Here is a 16,789-nt window from a genome sequence, read left to right on the forward strand (position 1 = left end):
TCATTGGTTAATTTACAGTGGAGGGGCGATGCTGAATCAACGAGGTAAAGGCGCGCGTTAGTTAACGTTTGGAGCTGCAGGCAGACGGAATGGAGGGAAAAACAGCTGCATTACTCAAAAGAAGGTAAGCAACATGTTTTTTAAAAAGAATTTCTGCAATTTAAATGGCGAGTGTATGCGGGTTCTGATACTCTCTGAAGAAACTGATGATTATTTGTACATTCAGCAAGGCCTATAGACCGTTTCATCGGACACACGTGCGGTGACGAGATCGCGCGTCTAGTCAGAACCATACTTCCGGTTTCTGTTAGTTTATAGTTTGACTCGTTACTAAACTGAACTCTTGCACAAATACCTCGTTGAATACAACAAATGTTTTGGTTTCCTATGTAATCTACGTGTTGTTTATGTTGCGTTAAGACTGGACAATAATTCATTATCGATATATGTCCCGGTATATATTTTTCAATAACAGTGATATGCCTTCTAAACACATTTCCGGTATTTCGATACACATTGCAGCGTTACGTGACCGTCCGCATGTCACGTCTATAAACGCGTTTTTTCCTTCAGTGCGCGTGGCGTCTTTCGCAGCTAAGCAACCATGAATCGCGCATTCCGGAAAACGTACAGTAACGCCTGATCGGATTTAAATTGCTCATCTGTGCCTCGCGTCAAATCATATCATTGTTATTATGCGATCAATGAATCTGGTGTTCGCCCAGAGAAGAGCTGTCACTCAGAATACTAGAAGGAGGTGCGGGGTTAGTTCGCGTCAAGTCACAGCTTCCAATGATGACACCATATAGGGAGGGAGAACAGAAGATGTAATTCAACACAAACTGAACTGCGGATGAGATAAATCAGGTTAAAAAGAGGGGAAAGAAACGTGCAATAGATACAAGTATGTAGTCAGCTATTGGTCTCATTATGAGTATATGATGTAGTATGCTAGTATACAATATATGATTATGTAGCTTGCTATGCAATTACAAATAAAGATTTTAATATAAATGTTGTTATCCAACTATCGTTTGTATCATTAAATAGCCTACTACCATTCAAAAGTTTTAGGGTCACTTTCACTTAGGGTATTTAATAATATTTTTCCACATATTACTATAATAGTAAATTGATCAAAATTATGGAACTATGAAAGATGATAGCCTACTGTGACTGAAGAATTTGTTATTAAATGATCCATTAGTTTAAGACCCCTGTGTTACCGCATTTATCACTGTCTGACATTCATTAATATTAAAGGTGAGCCCAAAAGTCTGATTATTTGACGATTATTTGACTGATTATTATATGAAGGCTAAATAAAAATAAAAATTGAACATCAATTTATTTATACCATTTTTATTTTTGTAAATATTATATAGTTTTATAGGAGGAGGCTTCACAGACTTGGTAAATTCAGTTGCTTAGAAGTTTGTATGTACAGAAATTTGTTTTGGGCATTCTTTGCAGTTTATCTTAAGGCTTTTTTGAACATATTGTCCAGCCCTATGTTGCGTGTTATATAAATAAACTACTTTAAAAGGACTTTGTTGTTATTTATTCTTAGTGAGTTTACAGGAGGTTACGTGATGACCACGGGAGCCGGTTGTTTATGTTGTTACTGCTGAAATCGTCTATCTATTCTTGAAGTTACATAAATTGGAAAAATTTGATCTCGTGCAGTGAGACCCCATTTGTTGTACTTTTGTTTATTTTACAGTATGAGTGCAGAAGGAACTACAAAACTGCCCAAAAGAGCTCGAAACCCTCCGAAAAAGATGAGTTTGTATGAACCAGACCTCAGCTCCCCCAGAGATAACCAAGATGGTAATTGAGTTATTTTCCTATACTACGGCTTAGCTAATTTTGTTAAGTATTAAAACTGGTTTAAGTGTTTTTTTAACGTACTTTGGACACTTTACTAACCAAAATATTCATCAGTATTTGGTCTCTTATTACTGGAATTTTTATAAATACTGTATATTGAGCCACAAATATTTATTATAGCTTACAGGAATTTTTAATGGAATGTCATGAAAAAGGAGTGAAACTTATTTGTACATTTTTGTGACTGAATTTTGCGAATCATAATAATAATAATTTGTATATGAATTGCAGCTCAAAGTTCTTTACAAAAAAAGTATTCCTGCGCCATACACTTTATAGACAATGTGTAAAATAAATAAACAAATAAAATGTTTGATAATTAAATAATGAAAGGGATATGTGTAATAATTAAATAATGAAAAGGATTAAAACCATTGAAAAAATTTTATAGAGAGTGCATAAATCAAAGAGTTGCAGGAGCAAATAAATTTGAAAGTGCTAAAAGAATAAAGTTAATCCTAGTTGAAGGCTAAAGTGAAGAGGTAATTGTGTTGCTTTGCTAAGAGGGTTAGAAATAAGACAATAAAGAAAAGATATAGTAGCATGTTTAAGTAAGATTGGTTTTTATCCTGCACTGATTTACTCACAATCTCCCATTTGTTTACTTTGTGTTCATTTTCAGGAGTTTTTGTATTTTTGACCTTTGAAGATGGATACACAGCAAAGATTTTTAATCTCTGTGATATACTGAACAAAGATGATAAACCCATCGCTTGCTTTAGAGATCTGACACCAGGAGAAAAAGTACTTGCAAGATGGTCTGACAATAAGTTCTACAAAGCTACAGTAGACTTCCTTGGAACAGCTGACAAAATGGTGGATACCAAGAAGGCGACAAAGAAGGACATGAAAAAAAGAGATGCAGCTGCACAAAGATTCTACAACCTTCCATTCCTACCTCAGGCAGGCCAGTCCACCTCTGCACAGGATCACCCAAATACTGTGGACCAAAATGTCATTCAGCCTCCAACAACCTGGCCAGTGTACCAGCCTCCACCTACAGAGTCATTTCTACCTGTCCAGCCACAGCACCAGCATGCAACTGCCTGGCCACAGTACCAACTTCCAGTTTCCCAGTCATCACCAAATATGCCACAACATTACCAGCATTCACCAGTCCAGGCGCTCAACCAGTATGGAACTACTCTGTCTCCAATTCCACACAATTCCAGCCTTTCGCAGTATTCAAAGCATCACCAGCCTCACACAGCACTACCCACACCTTCAGACCAAACACAACAGCAGCCTGTTTTGGCAGATTTGGATCAGCAAAGACAGCCACCAGCTCCTACAGCCAAAGAAAGCTTCCTCAAAATGTTGCACAGTCCTATTACACATCAAAAACCTGCTGTTCTTGGGGACCAGAGCCAGACAAGCACCTCTGAACATGAGACTTTAAGCTCATCTGCAGATACGTTAATCATTGAGCGTGATCCAATTCCAGAATATGGAGAACCATGTTTCATTTCGGCTGAGTCAGCAGAAGACAGATCATGGAAGCCATGCGAAGCATGCAAGACAGAGGTGGAAAAATTAGTGGAGGAAAAGGCCAAACTGCATGATGTGCTGTGTGGTATAAGTAAGTATGTTTTGTCTCTCTGTTGCAATTACTTGGTCTTTTAAAGGTGCAGTGTGTAATTTTTAGAAGGATCTCTTGAAAGAAAAGCAAAATAATATACGAAACTATAATATCAGGGGTGTATAAAGACTTTTTAAAATGAACCATTATGTTTTTATAACCTTAGAATGAGACGTCTTTATCTACATACACAGAGGGTCCCCTTACATGGAAGTCGCCATTTTGTGCCGCCATGTTTCTACAGAAGCCCTTAACGGACAAACCTTTTCACTAAGTTGTCTCCGACGATGAAATGTTTGTCCTGTGGTGGCTACTGTAGCTTCTTTATGCATTTCAAAAGCGAGGGGTGAGCAGTGGACTGAGCCGTTGATTCCAATTCACAACCTCACCACTAGATGCCACTAAAATTTACACACTGCACCTTTAACACTTCTTTTTTTCTCTCACAGTTTTTCTAACACACCTAATATCTATTCAGAAGAGTTGTGTAAAAACATGGGTAATAATCTAGTGCAGACCTGCCAACCTTTACGCATTTTGTGTAACAGATACGCATTTAGACACTAAACTACGCTGCTACGATTTGTCACTTCACAATACACGAAAAGCCTTTGATGGCTTTGATTTAAACTGTATGTGCATTTGCGCACTAGGCAACTCGTCTATGAGTGTCTATGAGTCTACCGCATTGGGCAGCAACCTGTTGGGAAAAGACGACGTCGACCAATCATAGCGCTAGTTTGAAACTCTTCAAAGCGGAGAGCGGGAAGCCGTCGCGACTCGCAACGAATAACGAAAATAACAAAATTGTTTTTCATCTCGGTCCATCTTCATACTGTGACTTGTTTTACAAGGGAGGATGGTTCTAAACACTGTTTTAAAAGGTAAATGGGCAGGGTATGGGAATTGTGAATTGCATCCATTGTAATAAGCCTGCCAACCAGGGGCGTCTAAAACCCTTTTACGGTTGCACGTGCCCTAGTGTAAATCTGTCTCCGATTCAAGAAATTGAATACAATTGCTCATACAGTATCTCCTCCAGTGTAATGAAAACCTTTAAAGGGGTAGTTTAAGGATTAGGCAACATTTACCAAACACAACTGAGAAGAGGAACATAAACACTGCCAACAATCTGGTTCTTTCCTGATAAATTTATGTCTGTAGCGTTGGCATACACAGCAGTGAAGAAATCAGAATGCGTTTCAGGCTCTTTTTAAACAATGAGGCACTTGGGACAAAGTAAACACCAAAGCTACAATCTCAGCTACAACGGCAGAATAGCTTTATTACTAAAGTACCATTAAAACATTCCTGTTGTAACAAATGCACCATAAAACTAAATAAGCCCCACTAAGGTTATACTGAAGATAAACAAATCTTCATATTGCGGTTTAAAGTTTTTAACCATACTGAAATCTGGTCAATATATGGTGGTTTAAATACCCATGCAAAGTCTCTGCTTAAGTTTTTAAAGCATTTTTAAAAATGGTTTTCCAAGTAAATTTCAGAATTGTCATGTCCATAACAGAGAAATGTCACATCCATAACGTTGTTTCTTCCTCATAAATGCACATACAAAAAAATATATATTTTAAAGCTCACGTAACACACGCTGTTTCTGCATTTCTGATGTTAATCTGGAGTACCTATAGAGTAGTATGACATCCTTAATATCTCTAAAGAGTCTTTAGTTTAATCAGATTTATAAAAGAAAGATTAGCTTTACTGAACCTTTCCGATAACGTACGAAAAAATGAAGAAGGAGGAGTTACTACCGCGGGTGGAGCGAGTACGAGTCATGCAACACTATACAACACTTATAACTTATGATTCACTACATGTTCGTGTCATTTATATAATATGCACGCGCATATTTACAACATAAGACAGAAGTCTTACTTACCGCATGCAACTCGTGACCCGGTCCGGAAAATCCAGAAAAACACACGCAAAACTCTGCTGCTACCCCGGATAATAAACTATATCCATTGTTTTCATAAGGCTGGATTTCTTCTCCTTACATCCAAAAACACACTTCTTCATTTGTGCCATTGTTGAGTTTTGAAATTAAACAAAGCTCTCGCGTGATGTGAGTGTTTGTAAGTTCTAGCGTCTCCCGCTGATTGACGTGTGGGCGGGGTTTTCCGGGGGAAGTGCCCATATAAAGAAGTGATACGTAATAGAAAACCCCTGAAACGTCAGCTGAAAAAAACTTTCCAAAACTTGTACTAACCCTGGCGAAGTGCATTCGGCACAGAAATACTCTGTAACACACCCAACTGCTTTTTTGACACTTTGCCTACGTTTAGCATGAGGAAACAACTCTATAACTGTGTTAATAAGTCAGAATGCTTTAAATACCATTGAACCCCCCCTTTAAATGTTCTTTGAAGAGCCATCCCTTCTACATTTGGTGGGTATTATTGCTTCTGGTTTGTGCATTTTAATTCACAGAATTCCTACAAAGTATGTTATCTCCCAAAAACCACATCTATAATGCATGCATGTTTCCCCTTATCTTAAACAGAAAACATGAGTATAGCGTGATAGTTTTCTGATGTCTGGACTCTATCGTCAGGGGTTAAGGAAAATATAAACAGATGGCTCAATACATTGGTAACAAATGCTTTCTCTGTGAATTTTTATTTTAAGTTGTGACTGCGAATTTCACATCTATAACGTTAGAAATGCTCATTGCCAAACAACTGAAAATATTGTTTGTACTGTTAATGTCTAGTAACTGTACTGGAGCTTTATAATGTTGAGCTAAATTCTCAATAAGAATCAGAATACTAATATGATGTAGTTGTTTTAAATGTTATGTTTAATTATACAAACTATTAATACAAACTTTACAAAATAATAATACAATTTATTTGAACACCTCTGTGTTTAATTTGTCTTTGCTAAACCAGGAAAACAGATAAACACTAAACATTACATTAAACAACTGTTACACAATACAGTTCCCTGTCTGATTTTAATAATGTCAGCATGACCTAGTTGCATGAAACTATTTATGACAGTAAATCATCTTGTGATACAGTAATTTCTATGATAAATCTGTCACATCAAGGTATACAGTTGTGTTTGATGATAGGCATGAATAAAGATAAAACAACACAGGAATAATTATTCTCTTTCTTTAAAGTTACTTTTTAACTATTTTAATTCCTTATACCAACTCTATGCATATAAAGCATTTTCTTCACACTATGAATCACTTCTTTATTATCTATTTAATCTCTTTTATTTCCACATACTAGACTCAAACTATGATTAAAGGGAAAAACATATTGCCATGGTTGCACAGTTGACTACATTTCTACACAAACTAGGTGTTCATGAAGGTTAATAGTATAACAGGGTAAATTTAAGCATCCACTATATACATTTTGGAATCCATTCAGCTGATCTCTGGGTCTGGCTCTAGCACTTTTAGCAAAGCTTAGCACAATTCATTGAATCTGATTATACCATTAGCATTGCGCTAAAAAATAACCAAAGAGTTTTGATATTTTTCCTATTTAAAACTTGACTCTTCTGTAGTTACATTGTGTACTCAGACCGATGGAAAATTAAAAGTTGAGATTTTCTATGCGATATGACTAGGAACTAGTTTCTGGTGTAATAATCAAGTACTTTGCTGTAACATGGCTGCAGTAAAATAAAAACTCTTTGGTTATTTTTAGCACAATGCTAATGGTCTAATCAGATTCAATGGATTATGCTAAGCTATGCTAAAAGTGCTAGCGCCACACTTGGAGATCAGCTGAATGGATTCCAAAACAGTAAAAATCAAATGTTTAAGTCTAGAGAAGCTGGAAAATGAGCATATTTTTTTTTTTAAAGTGGAATGTCCCATTAAAGGCAAATGTAAACTTTAAATTGTTATTTAACCATGATTTGTTAAATTCTATGGTACTATAAGTTAATTTGGTATTATATTCAAAACAATCTTAATAACAATATGACTTTTGTGTCAATAGTTTCCTCCCTAAATGTGAATTAAAGTTACCAGCAAAGGTAAATTACGGTGTATATGTAACCCTTAAATGTAACCCTTGTTTCCTCGGCTGACCCCAAAATTACCACCTATGATGACTGTTAGATCTGAATAGTGTTTTGTAAAGTACTAATAATAACTTACCATGGAGCAGATTAGTGGTTAGTTACCATGGAGTTATTAGTGGTAACATGAGAAGATTGCACCTTGAGGCTCTTAAATCATGCATAAACCTGTGCTTCAACAGCACTGAGATGTAAACACCTGAGACACACTGAAGCTGAGCCCTATAACATTATTGGGTTCAGGCGAGCTTCCTAAAAAGACAACTTTGTCACCATGGAGACCAACATGTCTGCATCATTCAAAACTTGCAACTTGTTTTCCAAAATTAGTCTATTACTGTATAGTTTTGCATAGGTCCTACGGCATAGCCTCGACGAAGTAGGCTACGCGTCGGTTTTTGTATACACTTCTGTGTCGTCATCCGCGTTGACATGCAATTGCACATGCAGACCGCTAGTAGGCAGTATCCACGCATGTAACCCACAGCGGCAGTGCAACAGACAAAGAAGTAGCAGCTTGGCCAGTAAACCCACAAATGAAGAAGAAGCAGCAGCAGCAGTGATGGAGGAAAATGAACAGCGACTTTCATTGCAGTTTCAGTTATCACTCCTCAACTTGACATTTATAGCGGAAATGCCTATAAAGGAATGTGACGCAGATTTATTTTACCTGAGGGGAGGGTTTTTAGTGGACAAATCACAATGCTTGTGGTCCAGGTAGAACGAGCCAACCCATTATCACGAAATTACGTACCTATAGTCACGTAAAATTTGTGAGTGTTTTCCGTGACACTGAGACGTTTTTCCGCCTTTTTGCGTGGACATGTCGCGTATTTCTGTGGACGTGTCACTGTAGCGTGTTTGTTGCCCAGCTGTTTTGTCCTATTTTAAAACCATAGTCGCTTAGGTTTAGGGTTAGATTTACATAAAATGACATCCTTACCCAAACAAACTCTAACCCTAATGCTGTCAGAATCCTGCCAGATCCTTGTTTGTATTTAGATCTAGTTTAGCATGGCAGGGTTCTGACAGTACATATGTTCTATGTGGGAGATGCGTGGTTTTAGTATTGGTTTATTCTGACCACGCATTTCCCGTGTCTCATCACTTTTTCCCCCATCCCTTACTTGTAATGATTTTCAGGTGTATGTAATTTACTTTGTCCTTATTTATTGTCCTTGTGTTTGCTGTTCTGTGCACGTTCGTCTTGTCGCTTATCCTGTTGGTTTGCCTGTAAGTACTTGTGAATGCTTAGTCTTAGTCTTAGTCTGTTTAATGTTTTGGAAAAGTTTATTGTTAGTTTTGTTAAGTTTAGTGTCAGTTTAGAGTCGTGTATCCCTTGTCTTGTTTTGCCCCCTCGTGGGTTTTGTTTTCCCTTTTTACCCTGTTGTTTAATAAATTCCTTTGTCGTCATATGTCTGCATCTGGGTTCGTGTCTTGTGTTCCAAAACCCTGACAAATGCCAGGCGACAATGGTTTAAAAATCAAAAATAATAAAAAATATATAATGAAAAAAGGTATAAACCAATACTTAAAGTGATATCCTAACGCAAACACCAAATCTAACCCTAAACCAAAGCATCAAAGGTTTGATAAATAGGACAAAACTGTTGAGTAACAAATACGTGACAGTGACATGTTCACAGAAATACTTGACATGTTCACGCAAAAAGGCGGAAAAACGTATCAGTTTACGGAAAACACTTACAAAATTACGTGACTATAGGTACATAATTTTGTGATACAGGGTTGAACGGGCACATTGTTAAATTTTTGGCAAAGTGCGCATACGGCTACGCACAGCCTACGCACAGCCTACGCACAACCTATGGCGAAGCTACGGCTTAGATCCTACGCACGACTATAAATTACACTTTAGTTCCATGTTTGCTCTGTGCAACCTTTAAAGGACAGTGGCCCTCTTTGTCTAAAGGATGCTCAAGCCACTTTCAAAAGTTAAATATCCCAACTTTGGCTTTTTATCATAACCTCCTACAGACCTCATTGGAAAGAATTCAGCCACGCCTTCACAATTTCCTATCATGTCCAGTTCGGTCATATCTAATGGGAGTTGCCTTGGATGACAAATTCACACTAAGAGTGCATCTTTAACAGATGAGACCAATATGCTACACCTACCAGTAACTATCATAGGCACTGCAAAAATAATTAAGATGTTATGTTTATTTGAACACACTGCTTAGAACTCATGAATGATCTTGCCCTCATACATGCCCATGCAATAAACAACGTAGCTATTGTTGTTAAATGCTATGAGGAAATATAGTTAGAAGCATTGGCCAATGTGAACTTTTGAAGATCTGTTGAGTGGCACGTGAAAAGAGTGCCAGGGATTAATTCTGATCACATGTCCTATTGTACTGTATGAGACTGATGAACTGATGAAGAATTGAAGTCACCACATACTGAACGCTTTTACTCAAAAATGCAATCCTCCAAAAGAAACCTTCAGCCAGACCAAGGCTAAAGTTAGTTTGGCTGCATTTTACGAGTGGAAAAGCATTGATCAGAAGAATTGGACTGTTCCCATTCAGCGGCTTAACAGTATATGGCTGCACCATGGCCAGACGCTGTCCTGCTATGCTGGGAGAAGATGACACAAACACGGTAACATATAAATGCAACACTATCCTAACCTTTCATTAGCAAAAGCCCATTCATTAATCAACAATTAAGTTATGCATAACGGTTGTTTTTATTTTAATTTTTGATACACTAGCGCAATGCATTCGGAAAACTGAAGTCATGGACACAATAAAGTTTTTATTGCAGAGAGATACAGGAAATAACTATCATGGACACATGCAAGTTTCCCCTTTTTGCTACAAATCAACATACGGCCTACACAAGCAAATACACAGTTTGAAAACTTGCACCAGGACAGTTTAAGCTGTCAGCATCAGACAGCACATGAATGAGCCTGATATAGGCTTGTAAAGCCTAAAGCACCGGCAAGTGTTTCTGTGCATGTTTCCACAGTGATTAAGCACGCAGAAAAACAGAATGTGCCGTATGATTCAGGCAGCCTGACGGGCGTTTGTGGGAATTCGCCTGTGCCTGCTGAAATTCAGCAGAGACAATGACACTGCTGATATAACAAACGTGAGTTGCCAATGATCTGACAGATCTTGATTTAAAGATCCGATAATGGATGAGATCCATGGTGCATTTAGTGGGACATTTCTCCCAAACTGTTTAAAGCTTAGAAATGCTTTAAAGGCGATTCACTTTAATAACCATGTTATTATTGTGGCCTTTACAGTACGTTCTTGTACATTAGACACATAAAGTGATGACATTATAGTCGAGCGAGTGATGACTGATGATAAGAGAGTAACTTCTTTTCTAAATGAATGAGAGCATGTGTATTCAGTTACAGTAAAGGTGTCTCTAATCATGTGGGTGCACCACTTAAGTGCAGACCACTGTGCAAACTCTCCATAGAGACCTAAAACGGAGTCATGACATCATGGTAGAAAGTCACAAATGAGAGGGGCTGCAAGATTGTGGGTTCCAGAATGAACGCACAATAATTTTGTAAGCCAATAAATGTTGATCTTTCTGCGTAAACGGTTTTATTCATCTTTATACTAGTAATGTTTATTGATTTTTTTTACTTTTCTTTACTGAGGTAATGTTGAACTCACAGTTGAGTATTTGCATACAGGCAAACATCAAAGGAAACTAAAACATGGAAACAAACACAGCACCAACCAACCACTTTCACAGATATATCAGTGCCCTCATAAATTGTGATTTAAATCTTTAGCAGTGAGATAACTATAGTTCACCACAAGTCATAAAATACTCAATAAAGTAGAAATTCCCAGCAATGCGCGAGGGCTGCACTAACTCTGGGATTTTTTTTTTCAAAACACTGCCGAACTTTACGTGTTTGTGGCGTAAACTCAAATGTTTTTACGAAATGCTCGTATTTTATAACATTAGTGGCAAATGCGCACTAAGCATTTCCAGAGTTTGGACAGAGAAACAGTGCGCGCTCTTTTGGCTGTGTGTCAATACCTAGTGAGCTGCGTAAAACTCCGCTGAACGCGCATTAATTGTAGCTAACACACACGGCTAATATGTAAAAGTTACTGTACCAGTTGGTGGATGCTCGGGGATTCAGGATGTCTTCTTTAGCGGTCAGCAGAGACAGGCTGTACGTGTCCAAGTTTATCGCTCGCATCCTGATGCTGGAGATTCTGTGTACTCCAAAAAACTTCACGAAGAGGGATCTATCAAAAAGCTCCACCTACTGCTAAAAAAACACCGATGTTGCACAATTGCAGTTTATCTTAGTTTGTTGGTAATACGCATTACATACGGCCCTGTTTGGCTCCATGTACATTTAAAATGAAGAACACAGCTTAACCCAGTTGACATTATACACGGGAATGGGCATTCTTGTTGGGTTAGCTCATAATGTCTAGATTTGATCCTGGCTGATTTTGCTTGCAGTGCGTTTTTGCACGTACACTTTTTAGTCTGTTGAGCTCATAGTGGATTTTACTTAATGTTCTAAAATTTTGTTTAATGTTTTTAAAATGTGTTTCCTGTAGCTCATTTGGTAAATGTAAAATATCGCTTTGGACAAAAAGTGTCTGCCTATGCAAAAACTGTTAAAGGACAAGTTCGGTATTTTACACTTAAAGCCCTGTTTTCAGATTGTTTATGATGAAATAGAATGGTTTTGACTGAAATTTGGAAATATGATGCTGGCCCGAGAAGTTTTGGGTGTTTGTTGTATCACCTCCCGCGTCTACAATGCGTCTATAGGTGCACAGGAACAATCCTTCCTAAAATGCATTAAACTTTCGTTTACAAAGACGTGAAACTCACCGAGTGGTCAGGGGTGTTCGCTGGTGTGCTCACACGGAAATCGCTGCAAAAGATGCTTTCCAACAGGTGTTTTAGAATTCGTTGTAAACTTGTGGACCTATTTTTCCAAACGCCTCACAACCATACATTCTTCTGCTGAGAGCTTGAATAATAGACACTCCAGCCCAGTTGGTGGCGATAATCCGCCTTTGCCAATTGCAAGAATACAAACAAAGTTCCTGGCGCGGAGTAATACCGTACCTCACAGCACATCTAATACAAGTCAATGGAGTTGGACAAAAACTAGGATAAAACCTGTTGGAGAGCATCTTTTGTAGCGACTTTTGTGTGAGCATATCAGTGAACGCCCCTGACCACTTGGTGGGTTTCGCGTCTTTGTAAACGAAAGTTTAATGCATTTTAGGAAGGATTGTTCCAGTGCACCTATACACCAATTGGAGGTGATAGAACAAACACCCTAAAATACTCGGGCCAGCATCATGTCGAAATTTCAGTCAAAACCGTTCTATTTCATCATAAACAATCTGAAAACAGGGCTTTGGGTGTAAAATACCGAACTTGTCCTTTAATGTTAATGTAAACAGTTTCACTGTTTTATATCTTTAAAGATGGAGAAATGATATGGTTTTTTTGCCAGTTTATTTAGAATGTTTTTTCTATTATTTTGTGTTTGAAGCGTGGCTGTAAAGTCATTAGATTGGTTGGAAGTCCACTGCTCGTGCACTGACAAACTATTGAGCTGCCAGTCTCTCTTTGTACAGGCTTCCTGTGAGCGCTTGGCAGCAAGCTGAGAAGCCATTTACAGTGCATTGATCTCTGGAGGGACCCTTGCCCCAGCAGGGCTGATTTCATGGGAACTGCACTGGATGTTGCCTCCATTTAAATTGGCTTTGTCGCTGTTGAAAAAGCAATGCTCAGTTTCATGCCCTACAATATTCTGACTTTCCTTCTGTCTGTCTTTCTCTCATGCTCACACACAAACACACTTTTTAAGAAGCGTTGATGCGAAAAGATGCATGCTGGGATCTTGCCTTTATCTTTTAGGTGTTTAATGCTTTTAATGTGTTTGTCTGATTGAACATATTACTCCTGGGAAATTTATTTGGGATTACCCAAGTTAAAATACCCTCACAAAATGAGAAGTTTTGTCCTCATACTCTGACTCCTCCCTTCGCTGACATCACTCTTCAGCATCACTAGGTAGAATTTACCCACTCGTATACACCCCCTTGCATGAGAATTGAAGCCACGTCTGTCTGTCTGCTTCTCGAACCATTACGTCATCCGTCTTTGTGGTTTAATTAGTTCATGTTGTAGAGCTCTGGTAGCAAAAGGCCCCCGCTGCCTCCCTACAACTCCAGCCCTATAGAGAAGGTTGTGCTGTGTAGAAGGCCTATCACAGCTTAAACCGCTGGTGCCCCCAAGAACATCCCCTTTGGAGGCATGTGTTAGAGTTTATGGAAACGAATGGGGCCAAAATGTCAGAATTCCTTCATGATCACAGCAGCTTCCTGCTTCCCTGTCGACTTTTCCTTGTTGACAGACTGTTATTCTGTTGTTTCTGACTTGACAGCACGTTTGGTATTTCCTTGATGTGAAATGGATGTTTAAAACAAAGAAATGCTGTTTGGAGGAATAAAGTCTGTATCCATTGAATTTTAAAAAATCTGTCTATCTTGTGGGTGAACACAAGATAGAAGGAAGCCATTATGTGGTTTCTAATTACGCTGACTGGGTCTTTTGAAGCCCACACATGTGTAAGCCAACAATATATTTTTCCTTGCGCTCTATAGAGGGTTACGCGATACACGCCTGGTCCGAACTTTACTTCCGGTTTCAGTTTTTTTTAATGGTCTGACTAGTTGCTAAACTGATCTCTTGAACAAATGCCTCATCGAAAATAGCAAATGTTTTGGTTTCCTAGGTAATCTATGTGTTGTTTTTTGCTTGTTATATAAATAAACTACGATTAAAGAACTTTGTTGTTATTTATTCTTAGCGGAGTTTACCAGAAGTTACGTGCGGATTACGTCAGCTGCTTGTTTATGTTGTTACTGCTGAAACCGTCTATAGATGCTTTCATCACGTTGGCGTTGATACGCGTCTGGCCTTAAAGGTGCAGTATGTAGATTTTAGCAGCATCTAGTGGTGAGGTTGGGTATTGCACCCCTTTAGGGCTACTGTAGAAACATGATGGTGCAAAATGGCAGCTTCCATGTAAGGGGACCCGCGGTGTATGTAGATAAAAACCTCTTATTCTAAGGTAATAAAAACAATACCGTTCATTGTGTAAGACCTTTATACACCACTGATAATATAGTTATGTATATTATATTGCATTTCTGTCAAATGATCCATCTAAAATTTACACACTGCACCTTTAAGTTAACTTCCGGTCTCTGTTGGTTTAATGGTCTCTGTAGTTTTCTAAAGACGAAGGTAAAAGTCGATCTATAGTTAACATAGTATGATACATTCATTTTACATAGTAAAGTTAGGTCAGTAGTAGTTGATATACTTTAGCTATTATTTGAATTAAGCTAATTTACTTACCGGTATTTATTCTGCTTGTTATCAGAAATAATCTACTCTAGACTAGGGACTCTGTTGTTATTGATTCTTTGCGGAAGTCTACCGGAGGTTAAGTTTGGGCCACAAAAGCTGTTGCCGCTGAAACTGTCTATAGATAACTGCAATACCTATAGCTTAAATACATTACATGCTTTAGAAAGAAGAGCGGCCCATACAGAAATCGCATATTTGTCTGTGTTTATATCTAGAACAGATGCCATGCATACAGACAGTCATGTGTGTTTACACTCTTAGAAAGGATGTGTTAATTTTTTACACATCATTGTACGGTGAGTTTTTAACACATTATGTGTAATTTTAACACATTATGTGTCATTTTGTGTTGATTTTGTGTTAAAATATAACACATGTTGTGTTAAAAGTAAAACAAAATGTGTTGTTTCAGAGATGGGTGAATTCTGGGACAACGCATTTAGTGTGTTGTCCCAGAATCAACACTAATGTGTTGTTTTTAACACATTCGTTATAAGAGTGTAGACAAAGAAAGGGTCAAAGGTTAACACACCAAAGATATATGCCTTGAGTCCAGCCTTATAGCTTGACCTTTGCCCTGTAACAGTCATTATTCTTTTTCATCATATGTTTTTTGTTAGCCCCGCTTCTTTCAGTCCCTTTAAATCCAACACTGCAACCTTTAATGGACTTCTGATACCATGTGTCTGTCTGCGAACGCAGAAATGCTTTATCTTAAGTAAATTGTAGTATCATCAGGAGTGACTTCCAGAGAATTTAAAACCTTCAGGAATGCTTACATATCTAAGGGCAGGTAACAGGTCATAGATTGGGTCCCCAGTGCTTCTATCAACCTAAAAAAATGTGAAAATTAACAACCCAGTAACTTAGTTTTGGTAAACCATTCTCTGCAAGCGCGTGAAAAAATAGGTCATAAACATTTGGCTCCCCTTGTGATGTCAGAAGGGGATAATACCACCCCTTAATATGCACTATCCAACTATGGCACTGCCATTTAGTGCACAGTTCAGCTCATTTGCATGTTAAAGGACACACCCGAAACAGTACATTAACATGTTATAATAAATTATCTTTATGATATTTTGAGCTAAAACTTCACATATGTACTCTGGGGACACCAAAGTTTTATTTGACATCTTAAAAAAGTCTTGTGAAATGTTTCCTTTAAAGGCTATTTTTTGTTTGTTCTTGTATTGTTTTACCCATATCAACAAACAATCACGTCTGTCACAAAATGTCACACTGCACATTGTCACAGCATTTATTTTACCTCATCCAGTACTATAAGAAATACAAGGGCAAAGATTTTTTTGGATGAAGAAAACTTCAGACTTTACTACAAAGGTTTTGGATTTCAATGTTGTAAGCAATCTGTGTTTGCTTTCTCGTGACATTAGGAGGTCAAAATGCCACCTAGTCTAGTTCTAATATGATCACATTCTTGTGAGGAGGCTTCAGGGAGCATCCTCCGCTGTGTTCAGCCTGTTTACATAGTCATTATTTAGTGCTATGCTCATTACACCAGAAGATGAGGATCTCACGCTTTAGTTGTCACAGTCTCCCACATGTGCTACTGGGATATGCTTGTTTATGCTAATTACATTTTCCATCAGTGTGTGCTGTGCCATACCAGTTGAGGTCTGAGTAGGAGTATTGCAAACACCAAAAAAAAGTTGTGATCATAAGATCAATGAAGTGAGAAATCCACAGTCATCTGCAGAGTACAAAGCATTGTAAAGAAAAAAAACAACGTAATTTCACGGAAAGTCGTGTTATAGTCACACAAAATTTGATTAATTAATTCGTGTCCATGGCACGAAA

At 38.0% G+C, this 16,789-nt stretch overlaps 2 protein-coding genes across 4 annotated transcripts in view; one reads left to right on the forward strand and one right to left on the reverse strand.

Annotated features, from left to right (window-relative positions):
• Nucleotides 1-11,779, reverse strand: part of LOC129440616 (uncharacterized) — a 64,298-nt gene extending 52,519 nt beyond the window's left edge. For both annotated transcript variants that reach the window (XM_055200063.2, XM_055200065.2), the window contains exon 1: nucleotides 11,665-11,779. In XM_055200063.2, coding sequence (XP_055056038.2) covers nucleotides 11,665-11,750 — 86 coding nt within the window. In that variant the 5' untranslated portion in view covers nucleotides 11,751-11,779. The remainder of the gene's footprint in view (nucleotides 1-11,664) is intronic.
• Nucleotides 2-4,428, forward strand: LOC129438966 (uncharacterized). 2 transcript variants are annotated; one of them, XM_073860738.1, is made up of 3 exons: nucleotides 2-124; nucleotides 1,724-1,830; nucleotides 2,513-4,428. In XM_073860738.1, the coding sequence occupies exons 1-3, from the start codon at nucleotides 90-92 to the stop codon at nucleotides 3,511-3,513; spliced, it is 1,143 nt and encodes a 380-aa protein (XP_073716839.1). In that variant the 5' UTR covers nucleotides 2-89; the 3' UTR covers nucleotides 3,514-4,428. The 2 variants fall into 2 exon arrangements, with proteins under 2 accessions (XP_073716839.1, XP_073716841.1); XM_073860740.1 differs by lacking the exon at nucleotides 2-124 and adding an exon at nucleotides 763-904.
• Nucleotides 11,780-16,789: the final 5,010 nt, after the last annotated feature.

This window comes from Misgurnus anguillicaudatus, chromosome 22 (assembly GCF_027580225.2).
Source record: "Misgurnus anguillicaudatus chromosome 22, ASM2758022v2, whole genome shotgun sequence".
Taxonomy (NCBI): domain Eukaryota; kingdom Metazoa; phylum Chordata; class Actinopteri; order Cypriniformes; family Cobitidae; genus Misgurnus; species Misgurnus anguillicaudatus.

What these genes read in the sequence shown, in the direction of transcription:
- LOC129438966 (XM_073860738.1), top strand. Translation starts at nt 90, where the DNA reads ATGGAGGGAAAAACAGCTGCATTACTCAAAAGAAG. An exon ending in GCTGCATTACTCAAAAGAAG is followed by an intron (nt 125 to 1,723) that starts GTAAGCAACATG and finishes TTTATTTTACAG; the next exon opens with TATGAGTGCAGAAGGAACTA. An exon ending in CCCCAGAGATAACCAAGATG is followed by an intron (nt 1,831 to 2,512) that starts GTAATTGAGTTA and finishes GTTCATTTTCAG; the next exon opens with GAGTTTTTGTATTTTTGACC.